Source organism: Ornithodoros turicata, chromosome 1, assembly GCF_037126465.1.
Source record: "Ornithodoros turicata isolate Travis chromosome 1, ASM3712646v1, whole genome shotgun sequence".
Classification (NCBI taxonomy): Eukaryota; Metazoa; Arthropoda; class Arachnida; order Ixodida; family Argasidae; genus Ornithodoros; species Ornithodoros turicata.
The window spans coordinates 127,995,789-128,018,821 of record NC_088201.1 but is presented as its reverse complement, the minus strand read 5'-3'; the positions used below and the strand labels follow the sequence as shown (position 1 = coordinate 128,018,821).

The 23,033-nt window shown below is 44.7% G+C and overlaps 1 protein-coding gene and 1 long non-coding RNA gene across 10 annotated transcripts in view; one reads left to right on the top strand and one right to left on the bottom strand.

The window, feature by feature from the left end:
• Window positions 1-246: 246 nt before the first annotated feature.
• On the bottom strand, window positions 247-1,198 carry LOC135368792 (uncharacterized). Its single transcript, XR_010414872.1, has 3 exons — window positions 797-1,198; window positions 675-715; window positions 247-566 (listed from the first exon to the last, which is right to left on the bottom strand). It is a non-coding gene; the product is annotated as an uncharacterized LOC135368792 (long non-coding RNA).
• A 6,451-nt stretch (window positions 1,199-7,649) lies between these two features.
• The window catches only part of LOC135378587 (piggyBac transposable element-derived protein 4-like), a 62,773-nt gene continuing 47,389 nt past the window's right edge, over window positions 7,650-23,033 (top strand). For 6 of the 9 annotated variants that reach the window (XR_010418481.1, XR_010418484.1, XR_010418485.1 and 3 more), the window contains exons 1-5: window positions 7,650-7,812; window positions 8,153-8,224; window positions 11,120-11,227; window positions 16,111-16,269; window positions 21,138-21,218. Coding sequence is in view for 4 of the 9 variants with exons in the window: in XM_064611651.1 (XP_064467721.1) it covers window positions 16,144-16,269; window positions 21,138-21,218 (207 nt within the window). In the remaining 5 variants the exon portion in view is untranslated. Of the gene's footprint in view, window positions 7,813-8,152; window positions 8,225-11,104; window positions 11,228-13,992; window positions 14,157-16,110; window positions 16,270-21,137; window positions 21,219-23,033 lie in introns of all 9 variants that reach the window. The other 3 variants (XR_010418482.1, XM_064611650.1, XR_010418483.1) reach the window with 2 other exon arrangements.

The following is a 23,033-nucleotide window of genomic DNA, read 5'->3' as shown; positions in this document are numbered from 1 at the left end:
ACCATTCGGCGTAAAATGACCCTGATGTAAACACCAGTCTGCAATATGCTACCTAAATGCGCTGTGACGTTGGCACAACAAGGTCCAAATTAATTCGTTTCCACTGCGCCTCTGGCGCTGTCCTCAAATTAGTAGCAGTATCAAAACAGCCTCAAATCACACAACTGTTATTTACATGGCTTTCAGAAGCGTGAGCATTCATCATCGAGATGGGGATCGCTTACAAGAAACCACACGAAACAGCAACCAATTACAACACAAACTTGATTCAGCACTTACATGTCTTTGAAAGCGTAACGTTGATCATCAACACACACGCTGTAATCAACAGAGCTTAAACTCATGGGGCACGTATCCGCAATGTCCAACCAAGGAATAACGACGACTAAACATTTTACTTCAAGCAGTCATCTCCTCGGCGATGGTGTTCTTCTGTCTTTTCGTAGACTTGGGGGCTCGTGATTCCCCTTCCAGTTTGCCTTTTTGATCCAACGTCGGGGAGAACGAGCTTCATTACCAGCTCGCGACGACTCCATCCATTCCCTGCTGCTTCGTACGGACTTAACCTGCAAGAAAGACCATTTCAAAATACATTGCTAGAACTGCATGTCAGTGCGAAGGAGTCATAAAAATAACAACATGTTTGTACAGAGAGCGGATAGTTACAGTCTCACCGCATTGCACCTTGCGATCTCCGTATCAGCGCTCACAATGCCTGCATCAAGAGGTAAATGCGGAAAAACGAACGGGAATGCCTGTCGTTCACAAACCCATATCCGATACATCGTCTATATACCTGAAAAAATGGCTGAAATCCTGTAAACGGACCCGGGAATAGCTTCAGGTTCGGAACTAGCATCCAAGACGACCGCGAACTTCGACGTTACACAACCGACAGATTAAACAGATTAAACCGCCGGCGACTGGCCTGAAACGCTTTCACGTACATGCAGTACAATGTTGCACAGATTGCAAAAACAATAGCTAGAAGTAAGAGCTTCAGTATGAAGTTACAACAACACCTGTACCATGAAGGAATTGCCCACAAACATTTGAAATCACGCGGACTTTTTCCAACGCGAAAGAGGTGGCTCTCAGCGCGAAAACCGCGTGCACGGCACAGACTTGCAAATTCTTTTAGTCGTGACGCTGCCCGCACTTTGCGTAGCCAACTACGGCAAGGGGTAATCGACACCACCACCACCACCCACCAAATTCAAAAGGAGAGGATCACGTGGTGCAGAAGACACGTGGCGCTGCGCTGGTCGAAAGAGAGGAGGAGAGTGTAAACCAGAGATGAGAGCATGAGAGGCGGGACACGGAGTCAGAGAGGAGTTCGGCTCACGGTTGCCAGATTGGGCTATAAACCGCCAAATTGGGCTACTTTTTGTGACAGTTGGCGGGGCTATTTCAGCGTTTCACGCCACATGCACTCGGACGATAGCACATGGCCACACTATGATTGTCACCCCTTGTCACACAAAACTTTTTTACACTCTTTTGAGTGTAAGGTGTATGTACCATAACACACCCCTAAAGTGTGTAGGTATAATGAAATACACCTACCTCTCATGGTGTGTTTCACAACACTTTCAAACTTTTACACCTAAAAGTGTGTGAGTTATGGTACACCCACATTACCTTCTGAAAGGGTGTTACGTCAACTTAGCGGGTGTTCGGCTTGTTGGTCTACACTGGTAATTGGACGCTACCCTATCTGATCAATTTTTGGTGTAAATCAACACCCCTAAGCAATGGCATGACTATATACATTGTCTCTCTTGCGAGCGTCTGCAAATTCGATAGCCCTGCTCGCATTCCAGTCAAAACGGAGGGTGAGGTGTCTAAATTTAATTTGACTATACACTCTAAATCTTTTCACACCTTTAAAGGTGTAACAACGTGCATGGCGCACGCCTTTTTAGGTGTAATTTTGGTAACATCATAATGGAGCACGGTTTCGCACAAATTTTCTTTACTCGAGTGTTGTCTGTCCTCCAAAAATTCAGTCTTGCAACATCTCAACATTGTTCAACAGTATTGTAGACACTTGCGCGTGCTCGATTATCGATAGCGATGCATATATGCATTAGCTCGTACCTACGATATCCAAGACATAATGAAAGCAAGATTTGCACTGACACTTGATCTTTAGTGATGCTTTCCAAATTTTGTAAAATATCATCCTGGAGATGCAATGTTACGCAACCAGGTTGAATGTTCATAGCGCACACCTTTAAAGGTGTGAAAAAGTTTACAGTGTATACACAAAAAACACCGAAATAAGGAATTGCTTGGAGTATAAACTCACCATCAAGACAACGTTTATGCTTCTTACTGGTTTTGGTATGAAGGAAAATTAAGACTCAGTGTACACGCCATTCATATTCCACAACAATGTTAAAGATTTACAATAAGGCAAAACACCATCACCCTTAGCACACCCTCAACACACCATTGTAGATGTGCACCCACTTCACACCCATCTATAAGAGAATCAGCCTCGAAGGGGTGTGATATGAGAGTGATCTGGGTGTATGTATTGCAAAATACACCCCTTACGCTAACCGGTGACCTGCTTCACGTGACCATTCAATGAACTTTCTTCACGTGAAATTCGCCCTGCGGACAAATGGACTGTAAAGCCTTCGTGCCACTCCGACGTCTTCCTGAACAAGTTTACAAGCGAACTAATGTGTCCATAATATGAGTTTATGCATATGCGTTTCTCATATAATCCATGTGCAAGTTGCATGCCCCTAGCTTATGCTGTATATTCTCCCGGTTTTGTGAACAGGAAAACGAAAACGTTTTTCGCCATTTGAGCTATTTTTTCTTTTATGTGTTGGCGTGCGCTGCTATGTTTGGGCTATTCTATGAATCAGTTTTGGCGGGAGACGAGTTTGGCATCTGGCAACCCTGTTCGGCTTTTTTCTTCTGTTCGGTCAAAGCTCGGAAGCTCGCTCGGACTGTAGGAGGAAAGTCTGCTGGTCGTGGGCGGTTAGTTTGAAAGGCATCCTTGACGTTTGTAATTTCATCTGCAGTGCAGCTAAACTATCATTTCATTGACCACCTTCAGATGCTGCTAGTGCATCCAAAGCTGTGAATGTGCTCGTGTAACACTTCTTTCAGCTTCTTTCAGCTACCTCCTCCGCCTTCAAATAACTGGATGGTTTCTGGAGCTATGGGGTCTCCCTGGTTGGCACCTGCCGCTCCATTTCTTTTAAACTTCTGCGTAATTGCGAAGATGTGATTTGAACGTGCGACGCTCTGACATGAGCGTTACGATGATTTCCTTCGGTCTCTCATGTGTACTTTGTGCTCACCGTTTATATCCGAAAAACTGGAGAGCACAAGAGCGGCTCACAAGGTAATTATGTTGCGTACTGCTCCAAATGGTCTCCTCTTTCGTCTCCACTTCTGCTGCAGATACTTCGCGTTGTGTGAAAACATGCTTTCTTTGCGTATGCTTATGCAATGCTACCTGAACCACTTGCTTTCTTTAAAAAAGGTACTGCTTCTTCTACAGTTATTACGCGTCGCATTTCCGAGCTCCATGATGGAACTGGTTTTCCTGAGATCCCATGCCCGGGTGGTGGGTGGGGAAGAAGGGGAGAGAGGGCTGCAAAAAATCGAGCTCATACACGGCTCTGGTTGAGCTTGTCTGCTAACTCCATCACCCGTGGAGGGAGGGGGGGATTTATTGGCAGAAAAAAAAAGAAAGGGAATCACCCGTGGGATCAGTGCAGTAGCTAGGAGACAGAAGTAGCCAGACAGACTAGAACAATTTCATCGTTAATTCCAAATACGAAATAGTACCCGCATACGAAAGTATCTAGGGTTATGGAACAATCCACCATCCTAACGCTTTGCGGCAGACGCCCTGCAACGATTTCTGACAGACACAGGCTGGGCTCGACGTTGGCTGTCACTCTTTGCCTGTGACTACTCCAGTGACCCCTTATTTCAGTGTGCACTGCCTGCAACCAGGGACGGCGAGCGAAATTACAGGCCCTGCATGGGGATGGGTCATGCCCAGTACCCCCTCCTCACGATACCGTCGTGATAACACTGTTCAGTATTTATTCTTTGTTTGATTACGACAGGCCTTGGTTCTGCGGGCCCCATCCCCGGCTGCCCCCCCCCCCTCACCGGCCTGGCCTGCAGCCTCAGCAAACGAATGCGGATCAGCAGGTCCACGTAGCTCTCACCAACCTGGCAACCTTTCCGCGTATTTTACCTCTACATATCCCCCCTGAACACGCAAAAAAAAAAAAAAAAAGAAAGGCACGACATTGGGAGTTTTTAAGTGGGGTCTACAATACATACGAGCTGCTATACCACGCGAAAGGGAGATTTTTAGCCTGGAACGCGTCGGTGTGTCTCGTAAGCCATTTTTAGTACATGTCTAAATAACATCTAAAACTGTGGAGGTCTAGTAGACTTCCAAATTGAGATGTCTACTAAATGTATAACCCGGTAGAGGTCTAGTGGCCATCTAGATGCAGACAGTCACTAAACATCTAACCCCGTAGAGGTCTAGTAGACGTCTACTTTTAGACCTAGCCCTAAAGTCTCAACTTATCCCTGGGTTAGACGTCTATTATCCCACCATGTGCTACATGGGAGGAAGAACCGTCGTCGTCTTGTTCACCAGGCAGTCATGAAGACGCTGAACCTTTCAGTACAGGCGTTTGCAGTGAGAAAATTCTTGGGGGGAAAATGATTAAAAAATGCGGGCTGGTGGTTACGTAATACCATAATAAAAACTCTGAAATCGGGGAGACTGGACGGACACTACGACATCTCAAACACAGCTCTACACTGAATGAACGTTTGTAACTGTTTCGATGAAACATCAGCTATGTGTTTGAGATTTCATAGTCTCCATCCAATTTTGCCCGATCTCGGGGATCTCATTTTGGAAGAGAAAATATTATTGTCTCATAGGATTTTAGTCTGTGTGGAACGGAATGCTGTCGTTTCTTAGGTAGGATAGAGTGCCCGTTATTTTCATAGCTATGCTTTTAATTTTTGTTCTCCCAACATATCGAAATCAATGGAAATTAATGCAATTCAACTTGATAGCGTCGCCACTGTGTCCCTCAGGTTGAGTACTTGTAGAGATTTAGTGAATGTCAAAGAATTCTAGAGACACAGCCTAATGCTTTATATGATTGTTTAGTTTTGAGAAGGAAAACATTAACTGCTGAACAATAAAGCCGTAATTTCCAGTGAACTAAACTTATTACAGCCAGTAATCAATTCGAAACAGTAGTTTATTACGTTTAGAGTAATTACTGTATCAAATACTTTCAGAAACGAGTAGCTGCAGCTGTAATTTAATAACCTACATACTGCCTGACACCTGTACTCAAGGGACAGTTACTTTCCACAGTGTATTACACAAGTTAGTTTTAAAAGAGGTTGCGTGTTGGGCATGTTGCTATATTCCATCCAGACTCGAAAGTGCAGACACACACGGACAGCTGGATGCGTTTTCTTATTCAACTCTGGCAACTCCGAGTTACTCTAAGTGGGCAAAAAGTAGCCAGGGTAGCGGAAATGAGGTCGTAGCTGTGCGGCGAGAAATAGCCAGGATTAACCCTGGTGACAACTCTTCTCGACTCTGCTCCAAAGCAGGGTAAGCTAGGGTTATGACGTCACGCAAATGCGTCTGGCGTCTGCTACACACGACAGATGGCCCTGTTTTGCCAGGTCATAACCGAGTTTTGAAAGCTTTTCGGCTAGAGTTAGTTTAGGAAAATTTTCTAGTGCTACCTCTGTGACCTACTGGAAGGTTACTACCACTATACAGAATTGAATCAGAAATGTAGAGCACTTTCAAAGCGTGCACAGCGTACCCACGTCTACACTTTGGGCGTGTTTTTTTTTTTTTTTTATTCAACTGGAATAGCAAGTATATCGCAATGCTGTAGGCTACGATGTACAGCACGTGGTTCTTATTCATAGGGTATGATTATTTAAGAGGGCCTCGATATTCCCGGTTGCGAAATTCCCGATCTCTCAGAAATTCACGGCATCGAAATAAAGATAATGCTCGATTGCTTCGCAATATGACATTCCGTGTTTATAAAAAGCGGTTATCACTATAATTATCCTGTTGGCTTCATGAGTTTGCGATATCTGTCGATTTTAGCAGGGCGGACGTGCCGGCACAGCATGGGTTGAGTTTATTATCAGATTAGTTCAAGATGGGTGTTTGCATTTCTCGTGTTTATTTTTTATGGGTTAGTCTGAGTTCGCTGTTGGCAATTTCCTGCGCGTGACTGCATTTCCGGCGCCTTATTTTCAGTCGGAGGACCAGAAAGCGTTTATGTCCTGCATTTTGTTTTGCAACAGAGATATCGACCACTTTTTCTGACGAAAGAAAATAACCAGATAAACAATTATAGCATTATTGCAGAATTGTTACAGTTGGTTACAGAATGTTGCGTGAAACACATATAAATTAACTTTTATCGTCGATATCTTCAACTTGATCCGTCATGTTTATTGCTGAGGAGGCAAAGACACTTCGGCGGCACAGTCTGGTGCCGGCGAGACTATCTCGGCATCCCCCCCTTGTCACTTTGGACAAGGCCGGCGATAGGGGGGGGGGGGGCGAGAGTAAGGCGACCGCCTTTGGCCCCGCGCTTACATGGGCCCCGCGCACGAAGCTCTCAACCAGGGATTACTTTTTTTTAAATATCAAGTGCGCACTTGAGGCCCCGCAGGCCGCAAACAGGCCCCGCGATGTGCCTTTGCCTCAGGCCCCGCACACCCCTAGCACCGGCCATGACTTTGGAACAACGTTTCGGCAAGCACTTGAAACAGCCCCAAACCTTTCTGAGGAGGAGGAAACAGCCATAATAGATCGCTGTCGTCAGTGTTTGGTTTCTGCAGTCAAAACTGTCCTCAAGCGTATTCCTTCAAACCCAGGTAATGGAAAGCCTAAAACTGCTTGATTGCAACTCTGTGGAGTCGAAAAAGTTTACCGACGTTCTCAAAACCTTCCGAAATGAAATTTCATCGCATCGACTGATGTTGCAATGGAATTTAATTTACTTCAAACAAACATAAAATGAACTACGCAGAGACTCCTGCTGGATCAACGTAGCGAATGCTACAAATAGCGTAGGTCAGAAAATGTTCCCCAAATTGTCCAGCCACTCTCCTGCCTGCCACTCTCCATATGCTGCTGTTGAGCCCGTCAGGTCTCTGTCACAAAGACAGACCATATGTCCCATATGGCACCCTTGAAAACGTGCTCCGCGTAAAATTCGCGTCGCGTAGAAAAGGACGTTGCTGCAAAGATTTGCCTCAGATGAGTTAAGAAATTTAACAGCGCAATAATGCATTCATAATTCTGTTTCGAGCACGGGCGTTCAAGTATTTTTGTGACATTTTGCGATAATATTTATAGTTGGAGTCAGAGAAATATATTATGCTGCCCGTCACACCGGGCATTAGCAAGTAAGTGCTAGTCGTACGCGATTCCGGAGCAAGCTAAGATAAAAAGGCAATAAATGCTTTGGCTGTTTTTTGTTTTTGTGACCTTGCGGTAGTTTATTATTTGGCTATTTTTGTTTTGGGCTTCTCTTCTGCTGGATTTGGCGGCGGCCGTCGTCGGCATCTGGCGACCCTGGGCGCCAGCGGTAGAAGTAGAAGCCCAAAAGCTCGAAGCAGCTGCAAGCTGATGAGTTTTGTGTCAATGTGACAGGCGTTCTTACTTAACGAGCAATAGTTACCTGCGTTGAAGGGACTACGTAATGGTTTGTTTGCGCCCATGAACCATCAGACATTCATTTCGTAAGCATTTGTAGCTTTGCTTCGCAATGCTAGTCAAGCAAGCATGCCAGCGTGATTGTCTGCTCATATGATTCCGCTGGTTACAGCGTCATTTTGTGCGATATTCTGTTTCTGTCCTGTTTTATTGCCTTGTGTGGGATGCAGCCGTCGGATGACAATATGCTGCAGTTAGTAATACCGAAGTAGTGAAGCATTATTTGGGTGTATGCCATAGTTTAGCTACGCATGTAGTTATTCTTTTGGAATACCCGTATGTACAGCGAGCCTTCCTCAATACTATATGTTATTGAATGCAATAAAACGTGACTCGACAAGTAATTGTTTGTTTTTGTCGCCTAAGGTGAGTGATTCCATCCGATTCAAGGAAGAAACGTCGTCGTCGCGTTCACCAGGCAGTTATGGAAACGCTGAGGTGAGAAAATACATAAAAACAAATAATGCGGGCTCGTGGTTACGTAATACCAGAATAAGAACTCTGAAATCGGGGGGGGGGGGGGGGATCTGGACGGACACTACTACATCTCAAACATAGCTCAACACTGAATGAACGTTTGTAGCTGTTCCGACGAAACATCAGCTATGTGTTTCAGATTTCATAGTGTCCATCCAATTTTGCCGGATCTCGGGTATCTAATTATGTAAGAGAAAATATTTTTGATTCATAGGATTTTAGTCTGTGTGGAATGAAATGCTGTTGTTCCTTAGGTGGGGTAGAGTGCTTATTATAATAATTGCTATGCTTTTAATTTTTGTGGTGACAACTCTTCTCGACTCTGCTCCAAAGCAGGGTCAGCTGTGCATGAGATTTCATAGTGTCCATCCAATTTTTCCCAATCTCAAGGAGGGTTGTCCAGAGCAATCTGGGCATGAAATTTTTTGAAGTTGGCGTAGAAACCTTATGACTTGAGTTTTTCATTTGCGTCCTTGTCGCCAAAGATTGAGCGATAGCCAAAATGAGCAATCAAAGCCACGTTGAGCCACATGAAGATAGTGTAGACAGCCAATAATCTATTATTAGAACCCTCCGTACCCAGCGTTCAGCTTTCAACAAGAATTTGATACAGTCCCTCACAATCCACCAGGGGCGGTCCCAGCGAAGCACTTTGAGGGGGGGGGTGACGTCTGCGAGCCTTTAGCCAGTCACTATCCATTTGGGTGCGGGGGGGGTTCTGGACACGGGCTCAACCTTTTCTCGCACAAAATCCTATCACTGGGCAACATGTGCGCGCAACACCGCATCAACAGGAAAATGCCGCTAGGGCCTACATCATTTCCTACCAGTGATAGGATTTCGTGCGAGAAAACGTTGAGGAAGAGACGAAAACTGGACCAGGCTATGCTTTTGGGGGAGACCGCCCCCAACACGCCCCCCTTGGGACTGCCACTGCAGTCCAATACAGGACAAAAAATGAAGGGTGGAATGGCAGGGCCGAACACTAACAGCTTCCCCTAAAACCCATAGTTTGAGATAGTTCACACAGCAGTGGGCACAACGCAAATGAAATTGACTTGACCGATAAGAATGCAACGTTATGCATTCCATCTAGTCCATCATTGTCTTTCCTGCTTGTCTTGCCTTTCAGCATGTCCTTCTACCATTGACCACCAGTTATTTTTAGTCTGAAATAACTAAAGCAAATTTTGGTTAAACAATACATTCAATACATCGTGTTGATTTAAACAGTCTATCTATACAAATCCCACTACGTTGTGCTTGCTACCACACTGTTACCAAGCCCAAAGTTTCAGAACAAATATGCTCTCTACTTCCTAACAACCTTAAGGTGTACAGACTACTGCACGAAAGTCTCGTCCTTAAATTATTCATGCTTCTAACAGGTTAATCGTCATTCTTTTTATCCTAATAACGAGGTAGTCTTATGAGTGCATACTACTTCGTGATCATCTTTTTTTGTTTATTTCACAACATGAAGAGTTTCCTTCTCCCGTCTTTCTTACTCAGTGTCACACACACACATGAAAAGAAAAACCGTAGTAAAATGACACATTCTACACGGAGTGCAAAACAACCTGAACCACACTAGAGAAGCTTCACCTTACAACCTTCGTTTAGTTAGGTAATGGCCAGTCTTTCTGTACGTGACCATCAGATCAGACATATTTCATTTTGGAATGTGTTTCGTGTCAGAAATGAAGCTACAATCCCAGTGAATACATTCATGCGAGATAAGATTCTTTGTTTAAAAAAGAAATGTTAGCTGCTGGTACCACAATTAACTTGAGCAAAGTCCTGCAAAAATTTGCCTCGTGAGAGAGAATATCACCCATCTTCTCCAGCCTCTATCCATTGGTTGTGTTAAGTAGACACCCCGGAGCAAGAGTGTTTCAGACTCCGCTGCCTTAATGCGACACAAGCACCACTTGCGCACCCGGGAGTGCGAGAATATGAGCTGCTCGCCGAGCACCCGTTTTGAAATGGGGGGGCTTTGAAGCAGACGACAAGCGTCCGGGTGCTTGAGATTTTCCGTGACGTACCTCCTGTTGAGCGCCGGCAGGACGACCTTCGAAATGTGGGTTCGGAAGCAAAATACGGACTTTCTATGTTACCTAATCTTGCGATTTCACTAAACTGTAATATTTATATAACTGTTATCATACTTTTGTATTAGTGGATAACTTCCACACAGATACAGGCAGTTATTCGCAGGAAATGCGATGCTTTAATGCAGACACCTTCACGTCATGCTCTCGTCCTCACAGTAAACAGTTCCTATGACGTCTCTTACAAATTCTCATCTTTTCCATTTCATTTGCTGTTACAAGGAGAAGTCTATACAACCGTAGTCGCCTATTGCAACGTTACAATAAGTTCAAACTAAGACAACATGTCCTCCGTCTGTGCACTGCACGGGCCGACAACAGGAAGCGACATCCGGGAGCGAGCAGTGTAGCGCTCCAAAATTGCTTTTAGCTGTTTAGTGGCCTCTCCGGGTGTCTCCTTCTCCCAGTTTGGGTGCGACACAAGAGGGGAGCCTACTTAACACAACCATTGTGGGAATTGCGTGCCTGCACCCTCTGATACCCCGGAGTATTTTGAGTTTTCTTTAAATTCAACAGGTGCATAAAGGATGCAGGAAACAGCAAAACATCTTTTAGGATGTTTAACCTTGAAAAAGGATGCAGACAGCCATGGATTTAACTATGGAGCACCCGCACGAGAAAAACGGACGAGTTTTGTCCTGTCTCTTGTTTCATGCCTTGTTGTCATGAAAATGTCACCAACCTCGCAAAATGTTGCCTTTTGACAGCCTGGGTACTGAAATGAGAACAGTGTTTTTTTCTGCAGGAGCCAGTATGGCTGCAAGTGGTTCCCTCTCTCTAAACATAGAACCTGAGGATACCAGTTCCCCCATTTTTCCAAGTAGCCACGGGAATGCCTAATAATTCGTCACTGGTGAGTGGTGATTATCCATGTGAGTCAGTAAATTTGTAGTTTTTTGCTGTTGGTGGGGGGGGGGGGGGGGGGGGGGGGAGGGACACGAGGTTTAATTTGCTCAATTGAAATATGTCAGTGATTGTCCAGACACTGTCTGGCTTTTTCGATGACCTCCGTATGTCAATTGTTCATGTTCTTAGCAGGGTGTTGAACCGCAAAAAAAATACAGGTTCGGTGTGTGTTCGCGTTGCTTAGATTTCGTTCGGGTTCAGTTCCGGTTCGGCCACGCCAAAAATCAAACTGGTTCGCAGCCTCAAGAAATGTGTGGCTAGTTACTTACTGGTGTTGTCTGCATTGACGTCTTTCGGGGTTATGTATACTCCCTTTGGCGAGAGAAAGGAGAAATGGATGAACAGTTGACGCTGACGAAGCGGTATAGTCCTGCTACTTTCTGTTCCCAAAATCGCTTTTTTAACATGCACAGTGTCAGCGAGACACACTTAAAGGTAGGCTAATAAGATTGACAGCATTTTGCATAGACGATGATGGCACTTGCACTTGTACTTGCACTTGCACTTGCACTTGCACTTGTACTTGTACTTGCACTTGTACTTGTACTTGAGGCACACCGCATTCACAGTATGAATTGATCTGAAACCCTACTGAAGCATGTCGAAGCAAGTCTGCCAGACCTCACAGCAGTGTACCAGTTAATCCACAACACAGAGGCAATGTGCCACGACACAATTGCACTACCAGTAAGCAGAACTACATTTACGTTTCACACCACAACCAATCAAACAGGCACTGTTATGTGTACGCTCCTTCTCTACTTCTCATTTTCTGACTTGTTTAATTTTTACTGCTCACGTGTAAAGGTTAAATATTGGGTGCTTGCTACATCACATATATGTCCTATACAGCTACACAACTGGCCTACACCATTCCTGCTTCATTCGTCTGCATGGGGCCTCCTTTCTGAAGATCAGACGCTGCAGCGCGTGTGTGGGGTGCTAGCTCACACGGACAGCAGTTACGTGTTAAAAACGTGTTAAAAAAGTTACCGAAAATATACTTACTATACGCCCTTGTTTGACTGTTAGGTGAAAATTTGTGAAATCCATGATATGGAGACAAATGTGTCCTCGTTTGGGGATTGAGAGGTACTTGAACTCTTACACTGACTGCTTTTATGTTTGAACCGTTTTGTTGCGAACCAGCTACCGCTGTTATGTTTTCCGGTTCTGCTCCAGTTCGGGTTCAACAGTGTCATTAATATTTCGGTTCGTGTTCGGTTCCCAAAAAAATAACGGTTCGGTTCGACATCCTGGTTTCAGGCACCTTGAGGCTTCTGTTTTTTCTGTCTGTTTTGTGTTTCAGCCTCAGAACTTACTTTCCATCGATCTGCTCCCTTGGAAGCAGTGATACACTTTGTGAGCATTGGTAGTATCACTTTTGCTATGCAGGTTATCACCTGGAAAGCCAGGAATTATCGACAAATTTTGATGTGACTGGAAAAGTCGGAGGATTGTCAGGGAATTTGCCAAAAAGCAGCTAAAGTCAGGGAAAAGCGCAGACAAGTGCTGTGATGATGCACAGCGAGTTGTGAGTGTTGATCAGTGGTATTGCTGCGAGTAGTAGTCCGCCAATACGACAAGCTCAGTGGTAGAAAAGTAAGACAGTCCCACTGATGCAGTGGACTCCTCTTAAATGGAACTCCAAGGGCATGGAAATATTGTTCCATTTATCGGAAGTTTCATTTAAGCAAAGTACGCAGATTTCGTGAAATGCAACTTTATTTCAAGTGTGCAAGAATATAAAGAAGGGATCTGTGTAGCGACGATAAACAACGTTTAATGGACACCTATGACTATGCGATGATGAACAGAAATCAACGAGACCCCGCTCACGAGCGGTGATGCCGATGATGTTCGATGTGGTACAGGGGTGATAATCTTTAACATCAAGATAATCTGTCTCCACTACTGTGGGTATGGTGGGTGGCAACTGTGGCAGTATCAGTATCATGTGGCATCATCTACAGGGTTATTCTAGCAAACGTTACACATTTCGATCGCACTGTAAAAATAGAAGACTAGGTTTGACCCATGCGAAACTCTACAGACTGATAGCCATTTATCTGAAGTTTCATTCTAATTTTTTGCAAATGCTATTGTCATGTAGGCAGAAAATTAAAAATATATCGAAATCTCGCTCCATGCGTTTTCAATGGCCTATCCCCTACAAACACCGCTAGTTTTTCTTGTGTCTGCTTCACATTCACATCACTTCACACAGGTAGCGCTGCCTACAACAGTGTGACATGCTGATTCTGGCGTTATGCACCAATCCTCTTGTTTCAGTCTTGTTCTCTATGCTGATGCCACCTGTGTGTGGTGAAATGAAAATGAAGTGCACACAGCAGAAAATGGCGGCTTTTCAGTGAGATAGGCCATAGAAAATGCATAGAGTGCAATCTTGCTCAATTTTTAATTTTTCTTCTACAGGACCATAATGCTCAGAAAAAATTCCAACAAAACTTCAGACAAATGGCTACCAGTCTGCAAAGTTTGGTGTTGGATAAACCCCGTCTTCTATTTTTACGATGCGATCAAAATGTGTAGCGTTTGTGAGACTAACCCTGTACATCCTCATTCAATGCGTTTACCTTAGCATATCAAATTTCATGGTTTCTATTTTTGACTTGCTCTCATGATCATGTCCCCAAACTATCTGCAACGTTGACGCAAGCGAAAGTGCTTTATGTAACTGTTTCTCGATAGACTTCATGAAGACACATGTGGACACGACCTAAGCCTAGCATTGTAGAAGTGACTGATGGTTTGGATTACACTGGCTATGACTTCCCCCAGGCTGTGAGACGTGAATGGTAGTCTTCCAGGTTCACCAGGATCTCGGTACCTCCGCTTGGTTCTGTTTACCCGAAGTACGCAAAACGTGTTGTTTCAATTATCCGAAGATTTTTTATCACTGCATATATAGGAAACCAACCAATGGTGACCCTATTGTTCTGTTCATCTATAATTTCTGTTTAACCGAGTTTCATTTACAGTAATCCCTCGTTATAATGAAGTCGTCGGGACCGGAAAACAATTCGTTATAAATGGTATTTAGATAAATGTGGGAATGGCTAAAAATGCTGCCGGTAGTGCCCGAACTGCGCGCAAACAATGGTATCCCAAAAGACACATACCTTGGAAAGTTATCAGCATGGTAGCACTGGCTGCAACTGACGCGCGGCCTTGTTGGGCGCCAGGAGGGCCTGCTCCAGTCTGTGAACGCACCGCATGAGGTCGTTGTCACGACCGCCACTCTCAATTTTATTGCGGATCAAACGGAGCATGTCCCGTGTCTCAGTCGTCGTTGGAACTTCCCGGGGCTCATCATCCAAACTATCGTTACTTTCGGATCGGCGTCGGGGATATCCGCATCTTCAAGTACAAACGAAGAGAAGTCGTCGTCTGCGTCCTGTCTGACGAGATCATGCACTCGCCTGTAGAGATTGTCGCAGTCCTCTATGTCTGGGACGTGCTCTTGTTCATCGTACACACGACTAGAAAATCCGGACCCCTTGACCACAAGACCCCTAGAAAATCCGGCGTACACGAAGCAATTTGGGATCGTAGCTGCCACCAGCTCCTTCCACGAAAGGCATTGTAGCCTTTTCAATTTCTCGAATTAGCGTGACTTTTTGCTCGAGCGTAATACACTTCCGTGCGGTCTTTGGTGGAGCTATTGGGAAAACACGGGAAGTGCGCGGAGAGCAAGACGCAGACAGAGCGGAGTGGAATGCGCGTGCTACCCTTTCCATACAGGAAAGAGGAGAGGGTGTGAAACTTTCGCCTCTTTTGTGCGAGGGAAAGAACGGTTGCAGAGAAAGCTGCCTAGCGTCTCCACCGCTGCGCGAGTCCGGGACTAAGCTCGTGCGGGAGCTGCGTAAAATGCGGAGTCAGGCGACAGTATGCTTCAAATAATCCGGTTAAAACTGCATGCGTTTTATACGGGACACGGAGGAACTTCGAATAAGGCAATAATTCGAATAAAGCGACTTCGTTGTAACGAGGGATTACTGTAGTTGGAGCCCACTGTGCTCAGTAAATGATCTGTTTTATGAGGGATCTGTATCAAAATGCACCAAGCAGGCACCAAGTCCCCTTCTGCTTTGCTCAGGGAATACGCTTGAAATAATCAGTGGAAAACCTGGAAAAGTCAGGGAATTTGGAGGCTGCAATTTGGTAGATGCCTTGGCTATGTAAAAAATCAATACGAAAAATCATATCTTCCCCTGTGGTGCCAAGATTTCACAATGTGCATGACCCGAGCCAGAAGGTTCATGAATACCTAAAATACACAAATACACGGTGTCCAATTATAAAGTCGAGTGTTTGCGTAATGAAGGGATAGACATTTAGACAGGTATCATACAGTGAAGGATGTAGTGGCTGCTTGAAATACATATGAAAGCTGCCATTTTGTCCCATTCAATAAATAATAAGTTGGGAAAGTTAAAAAAAAAAGAAACTGACTACTTTAACATTCCCAGTGGCCCATGTATATGCTATGGCTTGTGTAGATAATTTCGTAATCAATTTAACTGCTGCACAGTTGCAGTATTTAGCTTGCTGGTCATACTGGGGAACATTTGCCGTGTGCATTTTTCGACACGCTCTGAAGGTTTCTAATTCACATCTCAGCCCTAAAACTAACAATTAAAATGTTAGCTAATTAAGTGCACACAATTAATTAATCATCCACCATGAAAACTACTCCCAGTTGAAGATATCCTCACGAATTGCTCACGTTGAAGCTTCCTGCGAATTTCAGCCGGTGTGATGCTTACTCGTATCTTTATAATAGACATATTCTTTTTTCATTCGTAGTGAGCACATTGTTTCCCAGAGGATCCACATCTCATGGAGGACCCTCATGAGAGGAAGCTCAAGACACCACCTTTCCGTTTCCAATGGAAAACCAAGCAAATGGAGATGGCTTTACCACAGACAACTATCCAGGTGGCAGTGGTAACAGCACTTAAAGTGGTGAGTGCAGCTGTCTAGCTGAAGTAGCATTAGGCAATAAATATGATGTAGCGTGGGCCGAGACCTAAGTGTACATTGAACAGCATTCAGGTAGTCAGGTGATCTACTGACTGACTACTGTGTTTTCACTCACGATTACAATTGTCCTGCAACATAAGGCCACATAGTATGATCATTATGAACCTCAGTAGTGGTGAACTCATGCTGGTGCTGTCTAAATTCATGGAAACATAGGTAGTTAAGTGAATGAAATCCACAGTAGTGGAAATTGATTTTAAGACAACATTGCATTTCATGAAATCTGTTTACTTTTCTTGAATTAAACTTTTGATAAATGAAACAAGTTTTATTTCATTCCCTTCAAGTTCCATTTAAAGGAGGCCACTGTGTTCCCCTCGGTTAAACGGTCAAGAAAAGACAAGGGTGGTCATGCACACGTGACAGCAGAAGGTTGTGATGTTTTGAGCACCTTTCCACTGGAGTATTCTGGGAAATGTTGCTCGTGTGAGTGCACAGATATGGTGCAATCCCGTTAATTTGAACTCTAACGGGAGCTGAGATTTGCTGGAATAACGCGGAGTTCGAACTAGAGGGAGCCACTCTATATGAGGACTTTATACGTCGCCGACCCTCACAAGCTGCATTGAAGTGGCATGGCTTGCAAGGCCTCGCTGCACCTTCATGGTCACGCTGTCCTTCCAGAATATTTATTTACACGCAAGCATCAAAACAGCTCAGAGCAGAAAATAATCTTATTTGCACTTGCGTTCGTTTGTCCACCCACGACTCTCTAAACGTTGTTTGCGAAGTCAAGCGTGACCCAATCACGAACACCCCAAAGGCGAGCGCAAATATCCCCAACCCAATTTGAGAAAATATCGATTTGCTGCATTTTTCTTTGCTGTGTGTGTAGTCAGGAGGAAAGGTCTTGATCCCCTTAAAACAGCAAGGCTCACTTGCTTTGCCGCCACTGAGTAAGCAGCGTCATTCCACGCTGGTCATGTTTGAGCACTCAAGTTATGGTGATTCGTTCCTTGCTCCTCTTTCAGAATTCTCTTTTATGAGAAATGAACATATAGAAAATAACTAGGTAAAGGTGTTCCCGCATGCCAGCAACGCGCCGCCGGTGTTCCCGAGCTGATGCATCTCGCACCAGGCATTTTCTCCCGTTGAAGTACACACAGGCAGAGAAATCTTAAGAAGTATGCTAGGAGGAAACCTCCGAAACTGGGACATACGGGCGAGGGGAGTGCCATATTGAATCAGCTACTGTTGCCGCGGCTCATGCAAACAAAAGAATCCAGTAAGCATACAGCAAACATAACGCCAAAAATGTTTTTGGAACAGTAACACACCGCCAGAACCCATGAAACCGTAAGATATGCGAAAACACATACACACACACACACACGAAGAAACAGACACGACACGGATGCCACATGGGGACGCTGTCTCCGCTGCTGCCGCTGCCTCAACCAGCCTTGACTACAAGCCTGGATAGGGGCGGACACTGACAAAATATGTAGCCGACAGAAGCAGAGGAGCAACCGAGCAAGTGTTGCAACAGTTTTTGGAACTGTGGCTGCTTTCACGGGCTGGAAATACACGTTTATATATATACGGAAATATACGTTTCCTCGGCTGATTCAATATGGCTGTCTCCGAGCGCATACATTGAGAAGGGAAGAGCCCCGTTCAAGTGCTTTGCTCTCCTCCGATCCTCCTCCCCAGCTTTCCTTCTAGCCTCTCTCCATAAGATTTCTATGCACACAGGCTTGCTGGGACCCGAGCATCATTTGGAAGATTTCTAATAATGGGACTGCACCGTATAGGAGGAAGTCTACGAATCCCACACACACACATCACCACTACATGTGGGTTTTCAAGTGCGATTTCGAAATCGGCGGACAAAAGATTAGCCATAAAGAGTAACCCCTTTCAAGTTACTTCAAACCATCATTGAATCTTGCTCGGAGTCATTGAACCTTTGCACCACATTTGGACCTTGCTCGTGGCCACCCTCTAAGGTTTTCTTTAGCACTGATTTTACCTTGTTTCAGGTGGCATCATACCTAGAGCCTGAAGTTTTCGGGAAATATTTTTTCCTACATTCGGGGGGTAAAAATCAGGTAAATAAACATGTGCACCAAATTCATGCAAATTCGGGTGAAAAAACTTTCAGTACGCTAAATTCGGGGAGAAATCGGGCTCAGTTATTCAAACTAACTGTAGCGGTTTGGTACAAACGGTTATGTAACTGCATTTTTCTGCCAAACAAGTAAGTTAGTGCATTCCTACAGACATCCCAGTGAGGGCAATTTGCCGGTAAAAATCGGGTTTCACCCTATAGAGGCAACCTTCAATTCGGGGTGCAAATTCGGGGAAGAACGTGTAAAACCCTAAAACTTGAGACCATTCATACCATATCTCGAGAGAATGTAGATCTGCACGGCAAGCCGTAATTCGGGATGGCCTCCGACATTACTTCCTTGAATTACTGTATAAGTGGTTAAATTTGCAGGCTCAATAATTTGTGAATTTGTGAGAAGACAGGACCAGGCAATTATTCGCGGAACCTTAAATTCGCGGTACCGTGGGGCGTCGACCCTGCATCTTATGGGCGCTCGACCTTGAATTTCCTGGAAGAAGCTAATAAAAGGTATCACAACTGTGAAACTCGTTCAATATCTTCCTTTTGAGCCCTTCTGACTGAAAGGGCTGCGATTAGGGGGTCCTACTCGGTTTGAATCTGTGTTATTGCCAGATTGTCCTGTCTCTCGTCATCATTGTCATCACATCGAGCAGGTGTGATTGGCACTCGATAGTGATGTGCGAACTTTTACACAAGTCTATCTGTGTGGCAGAGTGCATACAAGCTTGCTGGATGATCCAGGCTTACAAGGAACAGGAATTACGGGACGCCTACATCCGCGCAGAATTCGTACGTGAAGGCTGGACTACTGTCTCCGGTTACAGCGGCGAACTGAACACTTTGCGAGGCAATGCAATGTAATAGCGTAAGAAACCCCGTCTACATAAATTGCCTCAGCGTCCTGGGTCAAATTTCTTGCATATGTATTTCGTTCACATATTTTTTTGTCATTGGTTCAAATATTTCGCGGAATTCGCGAAAAAAAGGGTGTTCGGGAATTTCGCGAAAAATAGGTCCTCGCGAAAATTATTACTTATACAGTAACCGTTTTCCACGATACTGTATGGTTGAAGGTCAAGGCGACCACTTGCTGTAAGCTTGCCATTGAGAGCGTGTTTCTTCTTCACCAGCAGAGGCTCTGGCCCACAGAGTATGTCATTGAGCGTGGGCTGATCTTTCTTGGGTGCATTGGCATTGATCTGCCATTGGTGCTCCCTCAGGAGGGCAAGGTGACGCTTAAGGTGGTTCACGAGAGGTGGTGTTGTGCCTGTCGGCGTTTCCAACACGAACTTGCATGCATTACACTACCGATGACTGCGTAAAAATCTGAAACGACCTCCAAATACTGCTGCATGTTTTTGCGTTTTGTAAGTGTCTCGTTGTGCTACAAACGGCTCCAAGTTGTCCTTAGTGTCATAGACATCACATGTCTTGAACGGGAGGCGAAACCTCGTTTACCACAGCCACCGTGACCACAGCCCAGGCAGGAGGGGAGAGGTAGCCATGGCGAAATGTCGATGGTAATTTTCTTGAAAGAAAACAATCTATGTGGAAATGGAAACTGCAGGATATTTGGTCCCGTTCTTTTACCACCTAGGCGTCCGAAAACGGTTTCCAATATTCAAATATCATCGAATACCTATTTCTCCAATTGAACATAAATAAACGAACGCGTGCATCTGGAAAATGGAAAATGTCAGAAACGTCAATGTCTGTTGTTAATTTTAGTTCGTTGTGTACACCGTGTGTATTTTATCGCTTTTATGAACATAGCCTCTCTCCATAAGATTTCTATGCCACCAGAGCACCCTCGGCGAGCGCCAAAACAAGCCCACAAGGGTAGCATAAAAAACAAAAAACTGGTCTTGAAGTGGAGCCGATAAGTTAACGCAGTGTTCCCACTGGTCCCCCACTCCTGTCTACTCCCGTTGGCCCCAGGGACATCTATTGAATACGGAGATAGCATTGTCCGGCGCTCCAAGGTTGCGGCTCATGTGCACAAGTAGTTGCGTAAAAGGTCCATTAGCAGCATCTAAGTTTCATCTACGTGTTAATATATAAGCGTGCTATGCTAAACTTTACTGAGTGAGTCACGTTGGCTTTGTCAATCTCATTTTTTGCAAATCCATTGTTACTCAGGTACACTGATATTTTGAGGGATTTTAGGTTCACACACACACAAAATGCCAGTTGTAAAATCCACAAATATCACGACCTTTATAGTATTTTGGGAACAAGCCCTTTTGTTTTATACACTACTGAAGCAATTTCATCCTCTCTCTCTCTCTCTCACACACACGTGCATGCACAAAAACAAACAGAGGGTGAGCTTCAATAAGAGACCATAAATCTAGGACATGCTTTTGCTTGTAAATATACTAGTCCACTCAGAAATCCTACCATTGGCACTGGTGTGAATCTATGACTCAAAAGTTGCATTTTGTGTTGCTGACCAGCTACCATATGAATCACGTTATTTGCAGTATTTGCTCGTTGGAAGAACAAGGGGAACAGTAGCCTTGAGATCATGCTTTTGGACAGTGGACTGAAACTGCAAAGTGCTGAAAATGCATTGTGATGTGCAACATTTCATTTCTTTGCAAAAAATGTGCCTTCTTTAAGCTGTGTCATAATGAGTGACAGCGAGTAGTTAAGGTGTTTCCACTTGCCTGCTTAGAAGCAGCAATGGTGCTAAATGGTCTCTTTTCTGTCGCAGAAGAACTTTGTGGCATTGGCTCATCACCTGTACTGGGAAACGATCGAGGCATGGACAAACTTCTCATGGACGTCTATCCAGGTACGACACTTACAGACTTCATGAACCGTTTGCATAAAACGGTTTAAGGGTGTTCTAAGCCAAGGAGAACTATTAACTGGAACATTATTGTATAAGGTTGTTTGCGTAAACATTACAATCAGAAACAACAAATATTGAAATTTTTGAATACGAATCGGATATGAATACAGTAAAACTTCAGTTGAACAAACTTGAACGGACTGCAAAAAAAAAAGTTCACTGAAGTGAAAGTTCACCAAACTGAAACCTCCAAGGATGCACAGCAATTGCGGCTATGAATCATAACAAGAACAATCTGCTTAAATAACAATGTTCATTTAGTGATAGTAATGCACAGTAATGCATTTAGCACATTGAGAAGAAAGACGTTATTTTCTGTTGTTTTTGAGACTGCAGTACAGTCGTACCTCGATATAATGAAACTTACGGGGACCGCAAGTTCTTTCGTTGTATCGAATTGAAGGTCACGGATCGCTTCCTTTGCGAGGGCGTGCACTGTATATAAGCGTTGATAGCTCCCGCTACGATGCGAAAAACTTTTTCGTGATAAATGACAACAACTACAAATACAGCGAAAAAGGGCACCTACGGTATTTTATTCTTGCGAGAAATAGCTGGTTATACGCGCCTGAGTCGTGCCTAGAAGACACGGTGTCACGCAATGTTCGTACACCGCCAAAGCCTCCACAGCTTTCTCCGTATGGTATTGTGATTCTGCAAACGCTCTACATCTATGGCAGTGCGTCTCCCGTTGCTACGGCATGTTTGTCCCCGTCAAGAAAATCATCTAGGCTGATTTCGTCACTTACGCCGCCACGCGAACGAAGCGTTTCCCACAAGCCTAGCGATGGCGCCTTGCGTCTCGTGCTCCTTGCTGTTACCTTCGTCCTGTACTTGGCTGCAACCGGACAGTTCAAAATCGGCACGAAAAGGAGAAGCCTCAGAAGGAAAATCCCTAACATTCCAATGACTCTGACTTCCTTTTGTAGGCACCAGATTCCTCCCGACCCTAATCGCGCGTGCCATCTTTCGCCACGGGAACTGTACGCTTTTTGCGCCCTTTGTTTTCGTGACCCTAAAGTCGGCTTTGCGGTCATAAACCTTATCTCGTTCTTTCGCTGTATCGAGGCGGCGGCTAAACAGTGTTTCGTTGTAGCGGGAGTTAAAATGCATTGATCTCTATGGCCCTCTGCTGGGGAATCCAAATTATTTAGCTCTATCGCGAATTTCGTTATATCGCGTTTCGTTGTAACGAGGTTCGACTGTATAGCCACTGAGGTAAATTGTGTTAGTGTATCAAGGCACATGTGGACGTTCTCAGGCACTGCAGACTGCTGTTCTGTAAATGGCTTGAGCTTCTCCAAGCACTGCAGTGCCTCATTTCCAGACACTTTGGGTGTCTTCCTCGGGAGGCTCTTCTCCATCTTCGTCCTGGTTAGGAAGCACGTTGGCAATAATGTCCTCCTCTCTGCTTTGCACATGTATCCACCTGAGAGTCTGCACTAACATGGTCCTCAAATGCAGCACCTTCATTTAGACAAAGCTCTTGTGACAGTTCTTGCCAAACAGCACAGTCGATGTCATCTTCAGTTGAGTGCTCTTGAGGGCTGGCAGAGCAGGGCAAGCTGGCAGAGCTCAAACCTGCTTTTTGCCAGCAGTTTGCTATCGTGCTCTCATTCACAGACCACCATGCACCTGTCAACATTTCAGCTGCCTGTTGTACATTTATAGGCTCAGGCCTGTTCATTCGAAGGTTGATGATAATGCGCTGGATCAGCCGTCTTCTGTAATGAACCTTTACATTCTTGATGATCC